Source organism: Eulemur rufifrons, chromosome 15, assembly GCF_041146395.1.
Source record: "Eulemur rufifrons isolate Redbay chromosome 15, OSU_ERuf_1, whole genome shotgun sequence".
NCBI lineage: Eukaryota > Metazoa > Chordata > Mammalia > Primates > Lemuridae > Eulemur > Eulemur rufifrons.
The window spans coordinates 100,964,656-100,983,871 of record NC_090997.1 but is presented as its reverse complement, the minus strand read 5'-3'; the positions used below and the strand labels follow the sequence as shown (position 1 = coordinate 100,983,871).

At 53.2% G+C, this 19,216-nt stretch overlaps 1 protein-coding gene across 2 annotated transcripts in view; it reads right to left on the bottom strand.

Moving 5' to 3' along the window:
* SYNJ2 (synaptojanin 2) overlaps nucleotides 1-19,216 on the bottom strand; it is an 86,464-nt gene that overhangs the window by 7,792 nt on the left and 59,456 nt on the right. For both annotated transcript variants that reach the window (XM_069487487.1, XM_069487488.1), the window contains exons 11-23: nucleotides 18,994-19,159; nucleotides 17,377-17,568; nucleotides 15,679-15,760; nucleotides 14,703-14,843; nucleotides 12,896-13,088; nucleotides 10,747-10,905; nucleotides 8,851-9,007; nucleotides 7,784-7,901; nucleotides 3,988-4,206; nucleotides 3,808-3,886; nucleotides 3,062-3,230; nucleotides 2,528-2,701; nucleotides 441-575 (exon numbers count right to left, since the gene is read on the bottom strand). In XM_069487487.1, the coding sequence (XP_069343588.1) occupies nucleotides 441-575; nucleotides 2,528-2,701; nucleotides 3,062-3,230; nucleotides 3,808-3,886; nucleotides 3,988-4,206; nucleotides 7,784-7,901; nucleotides 8,851-9,007; nucleotides 10,747-10,905; nucleotides 12,896-13,088; nucleotides 14,703-14,843; nucleotides 15,679-15,760; nucleotides 17,377-17,568; nucleotides 18,994-19,159 (1,984 nt within the window). The remainder of the gene's footprint in view (nucleotides 1-440; nucleotides 576-2,527; nucleotides 2,702-3,061; nucleotides 3,231-3,807; nucleotides 3,887-3,987; nucleotides 4,207-7,783; nucleotides 7,902-8,850; nucleotides 9,008-10,746; nucleotides 10,906-12,895; nucleotides 13,089-14,702; nucleotides 14,844-15,678; nucleotides 15,761-17,376; nucleotides 17,569-18,993; nucleotides 19,160-19,216) is intronic.

Here is a 19,216-nt window from a genome sequence, read left to right as displayed (position 1 = left end):
TAAACAAGAATCCTCGGATCGCAGAGGGTGAGCCAGGTCACCTTCAGGTTAGGGAGCTGGGATTACTAGATCCTAATAAGCAGAGGGAGGGCCGGGCGGTCGCCAAGGAGGGACGTGCCTGACTCCGCAAAGCTAGACAAGCCCCTCCCGCGCTGCGGCCCCCGTCCCATTCCATGAGGCCCCAGCTGAGAGCAGCCAGCAGAAGCGCAGTCGCTGGAGAACAGCTTTGGAAGGAATCGTGTCATTTGCCATGAGAAGCACAAGGATCTCCAACACCAAACACGTCCTGGACTTAAGACAAAAAGGAGCCCGGCGGGGGAGAAGCGCTGTGGGGACTCAGAGGCCGGGAGAAGTAGATTTGGAGCCAGGTGTTCGGCAGCAGGAAACAGGCAACCGTTCCCAGCAGGCATCGGGGAAGCCGAAAGCAAGCAGAGTCTTACTTGGAGGGGGGGGTCTCTGCGGTGGGTGAGGAGGCCGAGGCCTATTGGGGACCGACAGAGACCTGCTTGGAGAACGGTGGCGGAAATCCCCAACTGCTTCCAGCTCCTGCTTTAACTCCACCAGGTCCGCGTCATCTGGAGGACATGGTGGGTCGTGAGGAAGACGGTCTTTTCCAAACACGCGTGTCAGACCGGGGTGTGCACACAAGCTGACTGTGGCGGTGGACCCGCCGCAGGGCAGCTCAAGGCTCTGCGGAAACAGCCGCCTTCCTGCTGGCGAAGGCAGGGGAGAGGCACCCAGCGCCTGCTTGGAGCGTTCGATAAACCAAGGTTCATTTTCCAGACATGAGAGACACTGAAATACTTTAAAGCGAGGTGTGTTTCTTTGTGAAACAATCAAAAAGCCACATAGAGAGACGCTGAAAACCAGAGCCCCGAGATCACCCAACCACGGAGAGACAAGTTTTTAATTCCTTACTTTAAGACATGGCAACTGTGTTGGAAGCTGAGAATATTCTCCCTTCTCTGGCAGCAGGGCAGCCTGGCATCCATGACAAGCTCCTAGGGGTGAGTATCCTGCCCACTCCCCAAATCCCGTAAGCCCACTGCCGCGTCACAGGTGTGAGCCGTCCTCACTCGCCCTGCACGTGAGGCCCCTCTAAGAAGCTGAGAGGGGCCCGAGGAGGCGAGTGCTCCTGTTCGATTTCACGTAAACTCCAGACTTCTCTCGCTCACCACAGCGCAGCCCTCTGCGTTTCATTTTGACTCAGACACTCCAGCCTCACATCCAACAGCTCCGTCTCGGGTATCTTTGAGGCTGGCTCTGGGGAGAAGCAGTACTTCTCCTTCTAAAGGGAATGGCTGAACGCCCACAGCATCGAGGACTGTCCTCCTGATGCCCGCCAGCTGGCAAGGCCACCCACATCGCCCCATATTGCTCTATTAGTTTCTTCATGCAAAGAAGGCATTTGCGCTCACACCTGCCCTGGCTGCAGAGGCAGCCTGAATGACGGCCACCCTGGAGAAAAGGGCCACCTCTTCTCTGAAGAGCACACCCCCTCAGTCACTTCAACCCCAGGGCCTTCTGCACGAGCAACTTGCAAAACCATACCGCCATGCTTCTGCATTGGGCAGTAGCCCCCAAATCTGGCTGTGCGTCCAAACCCCCTGAGAGCGTCATGAAATACCAGACCTGCAGGGTCCCACCTTGCCCCTGCCAAATCCAAATCTCCATTTCCGAGCTCAGCGATCTGTGGCTTGGCACAGGCAAGCGATTCATCAGTCTGGGGACTGTTATACAGACAAAGGGGCGTGGGGGTCTTTGAACCCTCCCTGGGAAACACCTTAATTCACTTTCAGCCCTATTCTCCGTTCTCAGCCGTAGCTCAAGGGTCCCAACACATGGCTAAGCTCCTACACCTGCTGGTTAGAGCTGTCCTCTGACTGGGGACACGATGGGCTGGCAGCTGGAGGCATTCTTGGCTGTGGATGGGACTGCGTCGGCGTAGCTGACGCTGAAATACGAACTACCCCACTTGCCAGCCATGTAACTCTAGTGGGTTTTAAAACTTACTGCCAAGAGTTACTGTACCATTTAATCTTGGGGTGTGCAGTTCCCCCCATATGACCTTTCAGGCTCTCTTTACTTGAGTGCAAAATGATAGAACGATGTGAGTGAATAACGACTGTATGACAATATTATATGAATATAACAACATGCCAGCAACTCAGGTCACAGACATTGAATATGTCTCTGATGGGATTGAAGCAGAAAAGTTTTTGGGGAAAAAAAAAAAAATCACAAATATAAAACCAGTTTGGAATCGTGGCCATTTGAATATACAGAGGAAACAGGAATCATCTTGAATCTGATATGCATTAGGGGCACAAGTTGTAAAAAATAAAGTAACTAGAGGACATCAGTGTGTGGCAGCTGGACATGTCCCCAGAGCTCAGGCCCCACCCTCGCTGCGCCTCCCCCGCTCAGGCCTGTCCTGGGACCCGCACTCTTGGCTGCTGAGGGAAAGAGGAGCCTGCCCTGGGTGAATCCCATGCCAGAGGCTGCTGAGAAAAGGAGGCCGCGCTACCTTTGTACGTGGGACGCTGCTTCTTTCTGGTGAGTGCAGGAGACGTGCTGGGAGGAGCCACTGCCGTGGAGCCAGGGGCACCGGGAAGGTCGTCTCCCCCCAGTTCACCGTCTGAGACCACAGGCTGGCCGAATTCATCCACCAAGTAGTCTTCGTCCTCTTCAAAAATATCCCCTGGGAGAAGGACACGAACCACAATGAGAAGGTAAATGACTAGGGCAGAGAGCACAACCTTCCTGCCGGGACCCCTCCCCGCAGCCTAGGCCCCAGCAGGACGGACCCCTCCTCCACTCACGCCCCCGCCCTGACATCCTCAAAACTGATGCTCATAATTAAGCTCAGCTGTCTCCGGGTCCCACGTACCACTGCGGGCGTCCCCCACGTGGACACCGCCCGCCCCATCACACGGGATGGCATGCCTGCACTGTGACATCCTCTGTAACCGCTGCGAGGCAGGCCTCCAGAGCAGACCTGCAAAACCTCACGCCTGCTGCCGGGAGAACCGCTTGCCTGCCCTCCCGCAGGGTCGCTAACCTTCTGACTCATAGTCCAGACTCGTGAAGTCAAAGTTTTCCTCCAGCAAACGGGAGTTGGCGGTGGGAGACACGGGGGCCATGCTGTCCCGTTTCTGAATGATCTCCTCGCGCAGGCCTTTCAGCCAGTCCTTCGTCTTTGGTCGAATCTTCACGGCTCTGCCTTTCACCTGTGAGGGCAGCGTGGCATCCACAGGTAAATACAGAAGTCGCGACGACGCCGTCTGATCACACGGTGTTTCTCACTCAAACCCACGCACCCAAAGCAAGGCCAGTCTTCTTGTTTAGTGAGAAAAATAGAAGGTCCAGACCCCGCACGGGCTCAGCACGGCTCTCACATGTGTGGCCTAACGTTCAACTGTTGTCTCCAGCTTCCCATTCAGAGCAAGTTTAAAACCAGGATATCGTCAAGATAGAAACTACCTATGAGCTGCATATTCCACACTACACACTCCGAAGAGAAAGAACGGCACGCTCTCGCACACGGGGGTGTGAGCGAGGACACACCAAGTGACTCAGGGGGAACTACACTCTAAAACCTTCTCCTTCTCCCCAATTCTGCAAGTAGTGAGGCTGGACACGAGACAGCTCAGAACCGGAACGAAGCATGCAGCTCCTTCCTGCACGTGGCGCCTGCTCAGGGGCACAGCGGGGCACAGGCCAGGGCAAGAGGAGAGGGGAAGGCATGACCGTGTGGAAGTGCGATGGATCCGACCCCACCCCACAGCACGGCCAAGCACGACATACCTTCATGCCGTCCACATGCAGGACGCTGAGAGCCGAGTGACTGTCTGCAAAAGTCACCAGCATCTGCCCGTGGTTGATCCTGGAATGAACGAGGGTTGCCTAGTCAGTGCCAAGCACGACTCGGCAGCTCTCACTGACACCCCCCCCCACCCGGGAACCCGCAGCAGGGGCAGTGGTTACCTGACGAGGACAATTGTCCCGTAATTCCCCAGTGTCTGCATGAGTTCGGTACGCAGGTCCTCAGGAAACTCGTTTTTCTCTTCTGAGGTTGGCGACTGAAGGTTTACTACGACGGTGGCATCCAGGGGGCCCTGGAAAGAGGACACTTCCTGGAAAACCCTCTCTCGAGCACCTGCATCGACTTCTTGTACTTCCACCTCCACGATGGCCAGCACGGGTCTGCGTCAGAAGGGAAGAGGATGGCAGTGAGCCCGGGACCACGCGCACACACCCCCGGCCTCTAATCTGCAGCCTCGGGGCCCAGGGCTCTGCTGCAAACAGTCCACACCGGCCACCTGAGGGTGTGGCCGTCAGCGGTGAATCGGCAGGTGACTGCAGGCTGGGAGCCTTGTCCTAGCATTTTAGTCTTTTTCTTTCTCCAATATTAGTGTTACTTTGGCATTGTTACCTAAGGATGGTTTGGGGGAAGAAAAATACTGCAGAGCACTAAAGATGTAACCCAGGACTTGAAAAATAAGCAGCCATCAGCAAAGATCTTTCACGTGGTCATCCCTGGCACTGCCGAGGTGTGGGGAAGGGGCGTTCTCACTCCGCCAGGGCTTCGAGCTCTTCACACGGCTACTTGGCAATTTGAATTAAGAGTCTCAAAAACGTTCATCTCTTTTCACTAGTACTCTCACTTCTAGCACTTTATTCTAAGGAACTGATCAGAAATCCAGATAAAGATTTGTATGCAAGGTTAATCATTTACAACATTGCTGATGGGATGGGAAAAAGAGAAATGATCTAATTGTTCTGTAATGGGGAAGCAGTCCGTATAATAATATGCTATGCAATCATTAAGAATAATGTTGTAGAAATCTATTTGATACGCACAGGAAAATAGTTTAGCAGGAAATAATGTAATCATCATAAATAATGTTGATATACGGATGGGTGTTACGCCATAAAAATTTAGAAAATCCTATATTATGAAGATTAACCTTATCGAAAGCATTTATAATACAATATTAACTGGAAACAAAAAATAATATACAATAATATCCAATATGGTGGCAGCCTTTAAAACTAGATAATACTGTAAAAATTGAGATATGATGGGGTGATAATATTAATAGTATCCTGCCCAAAATTTATATTACTATTGTTAGATAATTATTATTTTTTTTTTTTTGCATCAGGAAAAAAGATAGCTAAGAAACTCTGACACAGGGACATGCATTAAGGTGAGTGATTTTTATTTTTTATTTAACTAAATTAAATTAATTTATTTTTCAGACAGGGTCTTGTTGTCACCCAGGCTACAATGCAGTGGCATCATCATAGCTCACTGCAACCTCAAACTCCTGGGGCTCAAATGATCCTCTTGGCTCAGCCTCCTGAGTAGCTGGGACTACAGGCACAGCCAACATGCCCAGCCAATTAAAAAAAAAATTTTTTTTTTTTTTTAGAGATGGGGTCTTGCTATGTTGCCCAGGCTGGTCTTGAACTCCTGAGTTCAGGCAATCCTTCCACCTCAGCCTCCCAAAGCGCTGGGATTATAGGCCATGAGCTTCTGCACCCAGCTGTAAGTGATTTTTAAAAATTTCTTTTAGCAGAAGCACTTTTGTGAGGAGCCCAATGTTAGATGAAGTGGCATATCTCTGGGTAAAAGCAGGAATGCATGGCGGGTAGCTTCGTTCACCCAGTGACAAGAAGGAATGACCTACCGAGTCACACGTCCACCCAGGGGAATCTCCAGAGACATATGCTGGGGGGAAGCCAGTCCCAAGACTCTGATTCCATTTGTATAACATTCTTGAAATGACAAAATCATAGACCAAGAGGAAAGCCGGGTGGGGGAATGAACAGGGTTACAAAAAGGCACCAGAGGGAGGCCTGGGGGACGGTCGGCTTGAACTAGAGACTCAAAGGGTGTCACCATCGAGGCAACTGGGCGGAGGGCAGGCAAGTTTAATTTAAACAATATTACTGTAGTAAGTAAAAAAGCAAACGCTAAAACAGTTCACATAATATCCTCCTCATCCTTTTATATGAATTTTACATCCGTGAGCATGTGTGCCTCTATCGCACCTGGAAAAGACAGCGGAAAGACACATAAACCACTGCTGGACATTGTCTCGGGGTGGGCGCGTGGATGCTTCGTTTGTGTATATTTTTCCCTAATTATCAATAATCAAGATGCTCTACTTCTGTAATTAGGAAAGCAATAAACATCTAAAGTGCCTCTCACACCAGGGCGTCTAGGTCTGCGGCTCCACAGTCCTCCCCAGCCGCGCCAGTGCTCCTCCACCTCCCCCCAGCTCCTCCTCTCTCACACCCCCAGCTCCACCAACTCTCCACCGACCAGCTCCAGTGGCTCCACTCTGTCTACACAGCCAAATACTTCTCACCACCTCGACCCACAGCCACCCTGGCCCAAAGCCACCACTGCACCCTCGCTTGGTCACTGCAGTCGTCCACTCCTTAGCTTGGAGCAGGAGCCAGGGAGCTTCTGACCGCCTCCCGGGCTCCACGGAGTCCTGCGCCTTCCCCTCTCTCTCTGCTCCAGCCTCTCCTCTCTCCGGGCCTCCAGGGCTCACTGACAGGCCCCTGCCCCAACCGCACGCGGCTCACACTCTTGTTTCCGCCAGCTCCCTTCTCTGAGGTCGCCCATCCGAGAGGTCTTCCCTGGACAGCGGGTAGAAAACAGCCCAAGCCTGGCCTGCCGCAACTCTGCTTTCATTCACAGCACTTATGTTTGCTTGGTGTCTGTCTGTCCTCTCTAGAAAATTCCATGAGAACACGGTCTCATCTGCTTTGCTCATTGCTTGCCTCCAGTGCCAGCAGCAGGGCCTGATATATAAGGACATCCAGTAAATACTGGCTAATAAATGAAGGTTTCTAAATACACTCATTGCACTAGCAAATCTTAACACCACACATCTGAAAATTCCCCAAGATTCATTTCCAGGTATATATTGGCAACAATAGGCATCTAAAGGATGTACAAGGATCTAGAGCTTTAGACCTACTGGCTAACCGACTGTTCACGGCTCTTGTTCTTAATTTCTTCCCTTGTAAAAGTTGAAACTGACATGACAGTTTTGGCGGCAGCCTTGGGAAGACCAAACTCATCCTTATCCACACCATCAAACGCCATCTCCTACAGTCTGTTAAAGGACGTTCCGAAGATGAGTCCCCTTGCAGCAGCCCTAGCGCACATCCTGGTGAGCACCCCAGGCTGACAGCCCCTCGCCCGCCGTCCCCTGCTGCCTGCTGCTTCTTCCCATCCTCAATTCATGATGCCTGAAGCCAAACTAGCAGTGCAGAACATTTAAAAGTCTGAGTCCAAGATTTAAAAACCCTATAGGGTTTGCAATAATAAAATATTGGGGAAAAAATCATCAGTAGCTGAATGGGTAAATCCCGTGGATCTGTTTAGTGGAATGCTGGACAGCAGGTGCAAATGAATGAACCCGGTCTATAACATCCACAGGATCGTATCTTGAAAATGTTAAGTGACAGAAAAAAAAGTTGCGCAACAAAAGATACGATAGAGGTTGTATCTTTGAAATTTTCATAAATGTCATTTATGATACAGAGCAATGACAAATGCTAACAGTTATTTATCCTTGGGGGTGGGTACACAAATATTAATATTTGTTGTATTATTCGTTATTCTTTAGTGAATTGTGCACACACACACACACACACACACAAATTCTATGGGGACAGCATGCCGGTTCCCTGTGGAGAGGAGGAGACGCTGCCTTCCCCAGCAAAGGCAAAAGTGTCCTTGGAGCCAGGACCTTACCTGTGATCAGACGCTTGTAGCTCCGCGCGGCCGTAATACCTGAGGGCGCCAGGGGACCAGGTGTGTCTGACTTTGGTGTCAACATCTAGATCGTTGTCTAGAAGGCTGAGTTCTCCAGCTACTCATGGAGGTTCCACATGCAACACAAATCACAACATACAGGAATGCGATTACGGAACTTGCACAAGAAAGATCCATATCACAACCCACCTCGCGGCTCAGGCTCATCCGCTTTGCCCCCTTGAACTTGAAACCAGGCTTTGGCTGCTGTGGGTCTGGGGTTAAATGTTCAAAACAGTAGTGACCATGACCCCCTACAACTCTCCCCAGCGTGGGGACTGTGGGACCCACACACTGCGCTGCAGGTCTCTGTCCGGGGCCCAGGAGTTCCAGGACAGCTGCAGACGCCCTGCCTGTGTGCTCGGGGCCATGCAGGCTCACAAACCTCTCTGAAGTAAAAGTCATCATTTCTATCTACAGAGGCAGTTTCTTGGCTTTGAAATCTCAGCAGACATCTCCTCTTGATATGTGTAATTACTGTTTATGTTCTAGTCTATAGGTGTTCTAACTTTAAATAAACTTCACTTCCTAGCTGGGCGTCAACAATTGTTCAAAACACCCTTGACGAACGACTTTTTGATTTAAAACAAAATCAACTCTTATTTGCACTGTGTCTTGCTCATGGTTCCATGTGGAACCGGGGCTTTAGGCAGAGAAGAGTTTGGTGGAACACAGTGGCTGCACAAAGGACGTGTGTGAGCAGGGGCGTCACGATGCTTTGCTCCTCGTTCCCCGGAACACGGGCGGGGAGGCAGCCGTGGCACAGGGATGGGGACAGCCAGGACCAGCCCCATTTGCAAGTCACCATCCCCAGAAACAGGCCAGAGGGGGAACTTGTCCAAAGCACAGCTTCCAAAGCTTAGGGGTTGATATCTGAGATGACTTTTGTGTCATTCCAGGTTATTAAGAAAACTGTAACTTACATAGCAGAGCACTAGGCTGAGTAAACTTGAGTGTTTTCCTCTCCGGGATTTACCATTCAGCCTGCACGGCTCTGGGACACTCACCTGTCTTGTCAAAAGGATGCTTCTTCCTCCACCACAGAACCCTGTCTGTCCAGGCCGGGGTGCGGCATTTGTCGCTTGTATCGTAGGCGGCTGAGCCAACGTCATACTTGTAGGTGGGCCCAAAATCAATGGTTCCTTCATGAAAGTCCTTAAAAATCTATTGGGAGAAAAAGAAGTCACAGACTACCTTAGTTCTTCTAGATTCTGTATGTTCTATACAAAAACAAAATAAAAAGGCACTTTCCAGAGTGTTCTATTCCCAGAAAGTAACAGAAGCTACATTATACTTGCAAATATGTCAAAACTGGACATATATGTGCCCTTTAACTAGCAAAAGAGCAGTGACCCTCTGCTCAGCCTGCTGACGGACACGCCACCCTTGACCCCTCCCCCCCAGTGTCCGATCCGTCCCGTCCGCCGGTGGCCCCCAGGAGACGGCGGGAGGCCTGAGGTGGGGTCAGTCGTGCTCTCGGGCGCAGTCCAGGCCTGGTGCAAGGCCCGGCCCACACCCAACGAGCCTTCGTCTATGCTTGTTGAACAGATGAATTGAGCACCCAAAGGCAGAGCAAAAGCAAGCTCTCCTCTCCTTGTTTAGCTTTGCATTGTCCTCAGTGCTGTGGGAAGAGACCCAGGAACAAACAATCACCTGTTCTCTCAGCACATCACTGAAAGGGTGTGAGAATACCGGCAGGAGGAAGAAAGGACAACCTGTTTTAGGGGGCTGGTGTGGTCCCTTGTCCACCTAGCCACCCCTCGCTGACCCACATACTGGCAGGGGCAGAGGTGGGAAGCCACAGAAAACCTTGAAGAACGTCCGAATCTCACTTTAGGAGAGACCTTGTCTTCCCCAGCCTGGCGCATTTAACCAGCCTCTTTCTCAACAGCTACATTTTACACAGACTTCCCTCGTCTTAGCCCATCCTGCTAGGACGCTAACAGACACTGAAATAAGCGAACAGTATTAGCTGGAGGAAAACATAAATTCTGGACATTTGGACGCTGGCCGGTGTGACCTTGAAGAACAGAAGACATTCCATGGTTTAATCTTTCCTATTTATGTCACAGCCTAAGGAGTCCCTAAAAAACCGTACATGGGCCACGTAGGGGGAAAATATGTGCTCTGTAGATTGATAGTATTGGACCAAACCATGGCTCTGTGACCTTGGATAACGTATGTGACCTTGTCCTCAGTTTTCTTTGTCTATAAAATGGGTATAATATTAATCTGTAGGGTGGTGATGAGGATTACATACACAAATTGTATTTAGATAGTGTTATAACTTGTTAGTGTTTTTACTAACGAGAAATAGTGACATCGCCAAAAGAGAGTATTTTGAGCACAGTGCAAAGTGTCACTGGTGCTTTATTACATCTGAAGTAAAGCCGCTTGCACCTGAGTAGGAGGTGAGGTGGATTTGGTGTATGTGGACTCGTGTACGTCGGCATTCAACATCCCCACGCAGTGAAATGCTCGGGTGCTAACACTGGGGCCACGTGAGCTGGACACAGCTACTCCCTCGCTGGTGAGACAGAGGCGCCTGGGCTCGGCCCGTCTGGAAGCGGGAAGGACGCAGGTCCACCTCCGAGCACGGAAGCGCGTGCCCAGGCCGGGCACGGACACTCCTCGCCGTCAGCTCCCAAGCTGGCTTTCCTGTGCAGTGGCCCCTCCGGCCACGGGACACCCACATGTGGCAGCCAAAGCCCGTTAAGGAGAGGCAGGAGGTGTGTGTGAGTGGCCACTCCCGTTACTGCTGTAACGTCACACTCCCCACGTTGTCTACAACAGCAGCAACACTGTCAAATCCACTCATGGAACCGAATCTGCTGAACACTAGTGTATACCTCTCATTCCCTATTGTAGAAGCTGCTACAAAATATTTTAAAAGCACAACTTACTTTTCCACTTGATTTCTGTAGCTGTAGTTGATCAAATTCCAGAAGTTTCTTCCAGTCTTGGCGTTTAACAAAATAGAAGACTTCTTCGTAAGTAAGGTCGATGCGGTAGTTGAAATCGCCACACCAAAACACATAATCGTGAGAGAAGATGTTTCTCCCCTAAGTTGTAAAGAAGATCACAATCACTCCAGCCCATCTTGCAGGGAGGCAGGAGAGGGGAGAAAAAACAAGCTCACTGGGGAAGTAACAAGCAGCAGTATTTTTTATTAAAAAGTTACTTTAAAAAAAAGTTTTCTACTAGAGCATCTCATTTTTCACTAATTTCCTAAACCTACTGAGGAAGTTTTATGCGGTTCACTTTATTTTAAACAGCGTTTCTGAGTGATTTGGAGAAAGCTCGGTTGTCACTGGGGAAGCAAGGCTGCCAGCGCTTCCTCTGCAGGTCCCGTCTCCGGGCCCGCTGTGCTCTTGCACTGCTGCGTCTGCTCCCAAGAATTGCCCGATCGCTCAGCAGCACGAAAACGAGATGTGAGGAGAGCAGCCTAAGTGCTCAGACCGTGCACCTTCATAAAACTTCGTGACTTCGGAACATTGTTACCCCCCACCCCCTTCTCACTCCTCCTCCTTCAAACCTGCCCAGTTGCCAGGAACCCACAGCCCCGCTGGCCCTGGACAACTCCTGGGGTCCTTACCCTCCCCTGTCCCTGTCCCCAGAGACCACAACCATGACAGCAGCTCCTGCGGGTCAACTACCTACAAGGGCCGGGCTCTGTTCCGGGCGCACACTGTCCTCACCGCAGCCCCTGCGTAGCAGATACTACTGGCTCTGTTTTAGATTTAAGAACAAAACAAACCAAGTCCAGAAGCAAAGTAACTTGCTGAAGGCTGCACAGGTAGCGCACGATGAAGATGAGACCTGAGCTCAGATCTGCCGAGCTCCAGAGTCTGTTTCTGTTCTCCCACATTATGTGGCCTTCCCGATCTCCTGACAATAATCTGGACGGAAGATTAAAATGATCCCAGCCGAATGAAACGAGTGCCTAGATAGCACTAATAGAACTTTCTGCAGCACTGGAAATGTCCTCGGTGCTGTGTGACGAGGGAGCCACGGGCCACATGCAGATATTGGGCACTTTCAGTGTGGCCTGTGCAAGCAGGGAGGTATTGATTTTAACTACATTTATCACCAGTGGCTACTGTATTGGATGATACTAGTGTAGAAGATTAACTTTTAGGTACCCTCAATATTTCTGTTGTTGGAAAAAAAAGAGCTATCTTGCAAACCCTTCGATTATTTGGAGTGCGTCCCATGTTTGCATTTGTAAGTGATGAGGGTTGGACTTTCTTTTTCTAACTACATTACATATAATTAAAAATCTCTGAGCTCATTTATTTGTTTCTTCTTTAACTCAAGAAACAAAAACTGTTACAAGGATCATGGCACTTATTAATGAAAACCAAGGCATTTCTGCCTCGAGTGCTCGTGCAGCCCAGTACACAGGACGTCAATTTTAAGGCAGACAAGCCCTGTGACCCGACTCGCTGTCTCCCAGACGCTGGACGATTCTGTGGCGAGAACAGCTGAAGCCTCCCAGGTGGGGCTGCCTGCACCAGGCTCGAGGAGTGCAGGGGCTCATCTCTACGTCTCTACAAGGGAAGGGGAGCATCACAATCTAGGTCTGAAGGTAAAGCCCCCCCGGCTTCAGAGCGAGAACTCCGGACGGCCGCGAGAGGGCGCAGGTCGCCCACCGCGGGCAGCCTCGGTACGCTGGAGGCTCCTGGGCCAGGAGTTCAGGGTTTGAAAGAGGGTGAGCGTATCTGAGCCACAGCTGACTGTGAAGAGTGCTCATCTCAAGGAAACGGGGATTTCTACTGTCTGGATGCCACTGTTCCCACCCCTTGGACAGGACAAAGCAGGAACACGTCAGTTTTATTTCCCTAAAGCATCACTTCAATGACAGAATCGGAAATGCACATATGAAACCCTAGGGTCCTACACACACTCGGGGACTGCTCAGGCAGGAGGGGACAGAAAGTTGCGGGTGGCCTGCCCCGGGCACACCGCGTACACCACCCGTGTGCCCCGGGCCAAGCCCTCAGGGCAGGGACCCTCGTGTGGCCGTGTCCCTGGCTCCTAGCAGCAGCTCACCGTGGGGAAGCAGAGCTTCTGCGTGATCTCCCTGTAGTCCTCGTTCCTCTCCTTCACCTGGGACTGGCCGGCGGTCAGGTGGCTGCACAGGAAGCAGAAGCTGGTGCTGTGGAACTGGAAGCGGATGCCCACGGCGCCTTTGTTCCCCGCCTTCCCGCCCATGCCGGTCTTCACCGTGTCAATCGCCACGTCCCTGCAAGAGAAGAATGTGCACCGCCGGCACTCAGTGGCCGGGAAGGGAAGCGTGAACCTGCTCTGCTGCAGAGAGAGCCCGGCAGTAGGGCCACACCCGCCGCTCAGAGAGCTATTCCATCACATCTCCAGCGGCCACGCAGCAGTGACCCATGTGACCGTCACCGGCTCCACGGCCAGGAGGCCGCCTCCCTCTCGCTGCCAACAGCTGCCAGGAGCATCTTCCCCACGCCCCGACTCCAAAGTGCTCTGGGCTCATACGAGCACCCCGAGCACCTGGTGAAGCTGGAGACACGGCAGGCCCCGCGTGGGCCCCGCTGTCTCACTGCCGGCAGGTGCAACGTGGATGTCACAACCTGCCACCACCCCCAACCCCTGCGCAGCCATCACACAGGGCACAGGAGAGCCATCCAGGCATATCTTAAGTAGTAGGAAACCACCAGTCTCTCGTGCTGGGCCGCGCAGTGGCGTCAAACTGACTTTTGTGCAATGCAGGCTCCGGCTGGCGTTAAAACGCCAACTCACAACGCATGCGAGTGAACAGGGAGGTCACAGAACCGTTTCCGTGACCATGCCACAGACTGAGGCCTACAGGCACATCTGCTCCCTGGCAGACAAGGTGAGGGTGACGCCTTGCCAAAGGGGAACAAGCTGCACAATTGTGGGACCAAAGGAGCAGGGAGCCGGGGACACAGAGCAGGGAAACCTGGAGCTGCCCGGCACTGCTCCCTTCTCGAGTGGCTTGTCTTTGACCCTGACCCCAGCCTTGCCCTTCCTCTAACCCTCACTCACCTGCAGCCACTAACTTGGGACGCTGACCAACTGCCACCGAACACAAGCAGAGGAACATGGACTTAAACATTTTCCGAAAGTCACAGGAGAGGATGATGAACCCAGACCACAGTCTTGCTCCCCACATGCTGCCATGGGGGACGCCTGTGGTGCCCTAAGCTCGTGCAGCGGCTCAGCCAGGCATCAGCCTGCTCGGCGTGGGGGGAAGGTGAGCTCGTGCCTGGCAGCAGCAACCAGAAAGACGAGGACATTCTACGGCCATGAAGCCAGGCAGCAATATGAGGCCACCGGAAAGTTGAGGGAAAAGCCGAGTTCCTCCAGTATCTTCAAACCCACACCCGCCCCTTCCCAACAGGAAACGCATTTCCTAAGATTTCCCCTTTCTGACACTCATAGAGCTGTCACTCTGAGAAAACAATAGCGGACAGGCAGTGGTGGAGGCCCCCACATGTTCCCTAGAATTCTTCCAGAAAGAGACAAAAGAATTGTAGTTTCCTGGGAGTTACTCAGCTCTTGGTCACAGGTTTCCTGTCTGTAAAATTCCACCAGGGAGCTCCTTTCCCTGCACAGGGCTGGGCTTGGGTGAGGACAGTCATGGAACACTCTAAGCAAGCTCAGCTTCCTGGGTCAGAAGTTCCCCATTGTGGCTTTTTAATGGCCAGACAATATGCTATTCAGCCTGGTTTTTCCTTGGGGGTTTTGCTAACACTTATCTACACGTCCCCATTCCTGCTGCAGAAGAGGAGGAGGAGGAAGTCATAGAACAAAACACAAAGACTAACAACCCCTCGTTCCCCAGATGTTTGTAAACAAAGGTTCTTACCTGATGAACGGGACATGGTATGGACGTACAAAGATATAAAGACAGACGCCCACCAGCTGTGCCGAAGTCAAGAGAATGTACCTATGAGAGCGTGAGATGGCTTTCTGAAGCTGCTCACCCCACATCTTCCTGTTGGTGGTGCTGGAGAGGAAAGACAGGAAGCGTGGCAGCGCCATCTCCCACCCGCCAGCTGCCCGGCCCTGCGCGCATTCCCGTCATGGAGCCGGTTTCACGCTGCCCGCGCCCAGCGCCTGCCCGCCTGCCTCCCGCGGGCGGCCTGCGTGTTTTCGGCTGTGTCTCTCACATCACGGCAGCCCCCTCCTCCACTCCGACACCCAGCATGGGACCTTCTCGTAGGAGCTCCAGAGAGTCAATTTCATTTATTTGTTCAGAAAATTCCTTGAACTAAAGCTGGGCAAGTTGGGGGGGAGGGCAGAAAGCCCGGTTGACTTTGCACCAAATGTTAATCCAGTGGTTTCAGTAGGGTTTGACTTTACTTAATTTTTTATTTCTTTAAGAGACAGGGTCTCTGTCGCCCAGGCTGGAGTGTGGTGGTGCAATCACAGCTCAATCCAGGGGTTTTGATTCTTCGTCCTGGTGTAAAGGAGGGGCGTGCCTCCGCCCTGCACGCACGCCTTCTCGCCTCTCCCCAGGAAACATGAGTCAGCCACCGTCCCAGCCCCGCCCTGCGCCCCAGGTTCGCACACACCCGCTCCTCCCGCAGTGCGAATCGGCCTCCACGTGTGGCTGAGGCCAGACAGCCCAGAGAAAACAGCAGTGACCAGCCCTTCTCTCCACTGCCTTCGTTGGCAGGGAGAAGAGAACAGGGAGGTGCGTACGTGAGGTGGGGGACGCAGCCAGGGTCACAGTCAGCTGTTCAGACGCAGGCTGGCTTGAGGAGAGCCTTGGGGGCCCTGCTCCCGGCCAAACACCCGACTCAGGAAGACCCCGCTTGGCTCCCCGCACGGCCCCTTACCTGGCATTGACGATATTCCCTGCACTCAACTCCACCATCTCTTCAAACCCCACAGCAAATATGTCAGCTGGGCTGCTGTCGTCTGGGGAACAAGGCAGGAGATGAAAGAAATCAGAACCAACAAGTCCTGCACAACTGGATTGTGGGGTCCCCATTTCCCTCTCCCGAGCCACACTGTCCCCTGCCTGAGTCCAACTCAAGGTGGCTGCCACCACTCTCGGGAGCTGCTCCGACGGAACCCGCTGCAGAAACGCCTGGTGTGAGTGCGCCCCAGCGAGCCCAGAGGTGCTCTTTGCACGTTCCGCCTTTGTTGCCTGCGAACAGGGGCGTGTAGGGCCTGGTGCAATCCCTGCAGACAGTTACTGACCTCTCCGGTCACCTCAGACACTCGGGTACCTCCGCCCTCAAGCCCAGACACGGTTCCAGCTGCTACAAAACGTGAGGCACTCGCCTCCTTGGCTCCAGCTGGGGAAGTGGCCTCCATCAGTGACAGCCAGGCAGGCTGTCCACTTCCTTCTCTGTGGGCCACACTGGGCAACCTGGAACTTCCAGCTTCACCAATCTTGTTAAGAAAATAATGCCTGTTCCCGCTTGATCTGTTTGGCAACAGTAACTACAACACCTTCCTTTTCCTGAACCCAGTGGCTTTCCAGAGGTGTTGCTGGTGAGCCCACTAATGCCTACGCCAATAAAATCCCCTGCACGAGGGCAGCCAGCCTGCTGAAACCACGCAGCCTCTCCTGCAGGCAAACAAGAGGAGTCGCTGTAGCATGGGGGAGGGGCTCTCCTGTACTGATGTCCTCAGCATCACGGGGCCTGCTCTTGTGGCACTCGGAATGGTTTCTGGATGCACGACAAACACCCACATGGCCACCACTGACGTGGAGGACCCCGGAAACGGTCAGCTGCGGACTCGGCCACCTGCCCTCTGAGGCGGAGAGGAGGGTGTGGACCGTGTGTGCTGCAGAAGAGGAAGGGCCCGAGCGCCGCACACCTGGGCAGCGTGGAGCACGTACGTAAGCGCAGGCCACCACGTGTCCCCTGAACCACAAGCCACTACGCAACAGGCAAAGAACCAGATCACAAGTCTCCTCTTGAGCCCCAAGGAGCAGACGCAGCGAGGCCCCGAGTGAAGGCCAGCTGGACAAGAATCCCCTGTCCCTCACGTCCTGCGCTCCGAGGCCATTCGACACCTCATACTGCATGACGTAAGATAAAAGGTGAGGTGTCAAATTTGGAGTCATTTTATTCTTAAAAAGTACACAAATCCTTTCATGACTCCTTAAAGCAGATGACAGAGCTGGTTTGGGGAAGGGCCAGCGTGGGGGTTTCTGGGTCAGCAGCGTATCAAAGCCACACCTGGCCCAGCCCGACAGGGACGCGGCTCTAGAGCCCCATCGTCCTCCTGGCCACAAAGAGGTTCTACTGCTCAAAACCCGAGACTGCACAATCTCTACGTGAAGAGCAAAGAGATTCAGCCCTGACGGCTCTTCTAAACATTGGGAAAACAAAAGGAGTCAGGGAGCTAATTTGCTGGGCAGAATTCTGGAAGTCAGACCATGGTGCTTTTTCAACATTCTGAGGAATGGAAACAGCAAACACTAAACTCCACGAGGCAGCGGCTACTGCAAGGGTCAAGCCTGACACGTCGGGGTGGACGGACTCCCCGTCTGTCCCCACCGCGGCAGCTGCCCTCACCCTGGGGCCCCACGGCGCCGGCCAGCTGGGGCGCGTCCAGCAGCCAGTCCGTCAGCTCCGCCGTGCCCAGCAGGTTGCTCCGGAACTGCTTTCCCCCGTTCACGTTCCACGTCCCCATGGCGATGCGGACGCGCTTGAGATTTGTGAATTCAGACTGGCGCTCCGTCATGGCTTTCAGGATCCTGGGAGTCACTGTTGGGGGCGTATAAAAAGACATGTTGCTCTGACGTCCAAAACCGCAGGCACCCTCCAAAAATGGGGGGGGGGGCCGCCTGTTCCAGAAGACGACCGGAGAGCCTCTAGCTATGCTCCCTAAAGGAAGATAATAAAAGGCTAAAACCACAGAAACCCCTGTGCTTCCCTCCTGGCATTTCTGCATAAAGGTGTGGAGACACGGACTGCAGACTCACCCCCCACACCCCTGCCCCAACCGCAGCCACAGCGGCCAGCGGCCGTGTGACATCAGATCACCAGGAGCCTCAGACACAACGGGGACAAGCCCTGTCCCCAGCGCCCACCCCACACGCCCTGATCCCGCAGAAGAACAAGGCAGCGGAATTTAAGCGAGGGACACAGCAACTGACCATATTTAAAACATATAAACACACACACACACGTAACTTTAAACGTCTTACCAACCAACACACCCATTTTTGCATTTTCCGCCTTCCCTCCTGCGTGCCTGAAATGTTTTCTTTATCTCAGACTTAATTAAGGCTTTAAAAAGTCATTACAGAGAACCATCTCCATGGTTAGATAGCCAAAACATATTTGCATTTTTAAACTAGTGACATGACCCAAATCTAACCGGAGTCTGCCCCGCCACTAAGCGAGACTCACCGCGCTACTCAGCTCCCCTCGGCGTTCGCCTCGCGGCCACCAGGGCCAGGGGAGAAGCTACTTATCACCAAGGCTATCAGAAGCCAAAATGAGTTCCCCCGATGACGGAAGAATGAGGGTAGAACAGGGCTATGAAACCATTGTAAACACGGGCAAATTCATTTTTCAAAAACACCTAAACTTTCTAAAACAAAACTTAGAAGGACAAATGCTGAGGGCGCTTTCCTTGTCCATTAGGCCTATCATGTTGGCAGGCTCCGGGTGACAAAATGCCATTGAAATGTCCCCTAAGAGACCTCCAACTGTTGAGGAATCATGACACTCTTGCTGCTGGGACCAGAAGGTGCCTCACCCCGAGGGAGGACAGTGTCTCCTCCTCTGTCTCCACAGGCCCTCGGGGCCGGGAGAGAAAGCGGAGGCCGACCTCATGGAAAGCCCCCGCGTGATGTCGGCTGAGGTTTCTGGGGTGGGTTAATACTGGAAGACGCCACCACTTTCAGGACAGCACGCTGGCCCTGGCACAGCCCTCTGGGTCCCTCCCCTGCTCTGGCACGGAAACACAGTCCCAGCAGGAAAGCAGAAGCGCGAGTTCCCGCTCTCGGTCAGAGAGAGCAGCCTCCCAGGAAAGCGACAGCTGTCAGCCGCGTAGGTCGCTGGTCAGACCAGGAGACCAGCCAGAAGCCCAGATGCCCCGGAGGGTCCCCCACCCGCCGCCTGGATACGTGAGGGGAGTGGGACACGGGGGCAGCGAGCCCCCCAGCAGGCCGGGAGCCCTACCCAGCAGGGCCGTGTTGTCCAGCAGCATCCGCCCTTTGTCCGCCGCGTCCTCGCCGCACACGTCCCCCACCAGCAGCAGCCTGATGGCCTCCTGCTTCACCCCATCGAAGAAGTTGGACTGGATAGTGCGGGACATGGACCGGGCCCCGTCCTTCAGCTTCCCCACCTGCCAGGACCAGACCGCAGGCGTGAGAGGGGCCCACGCGCCCCTGCCCTCCCGCCC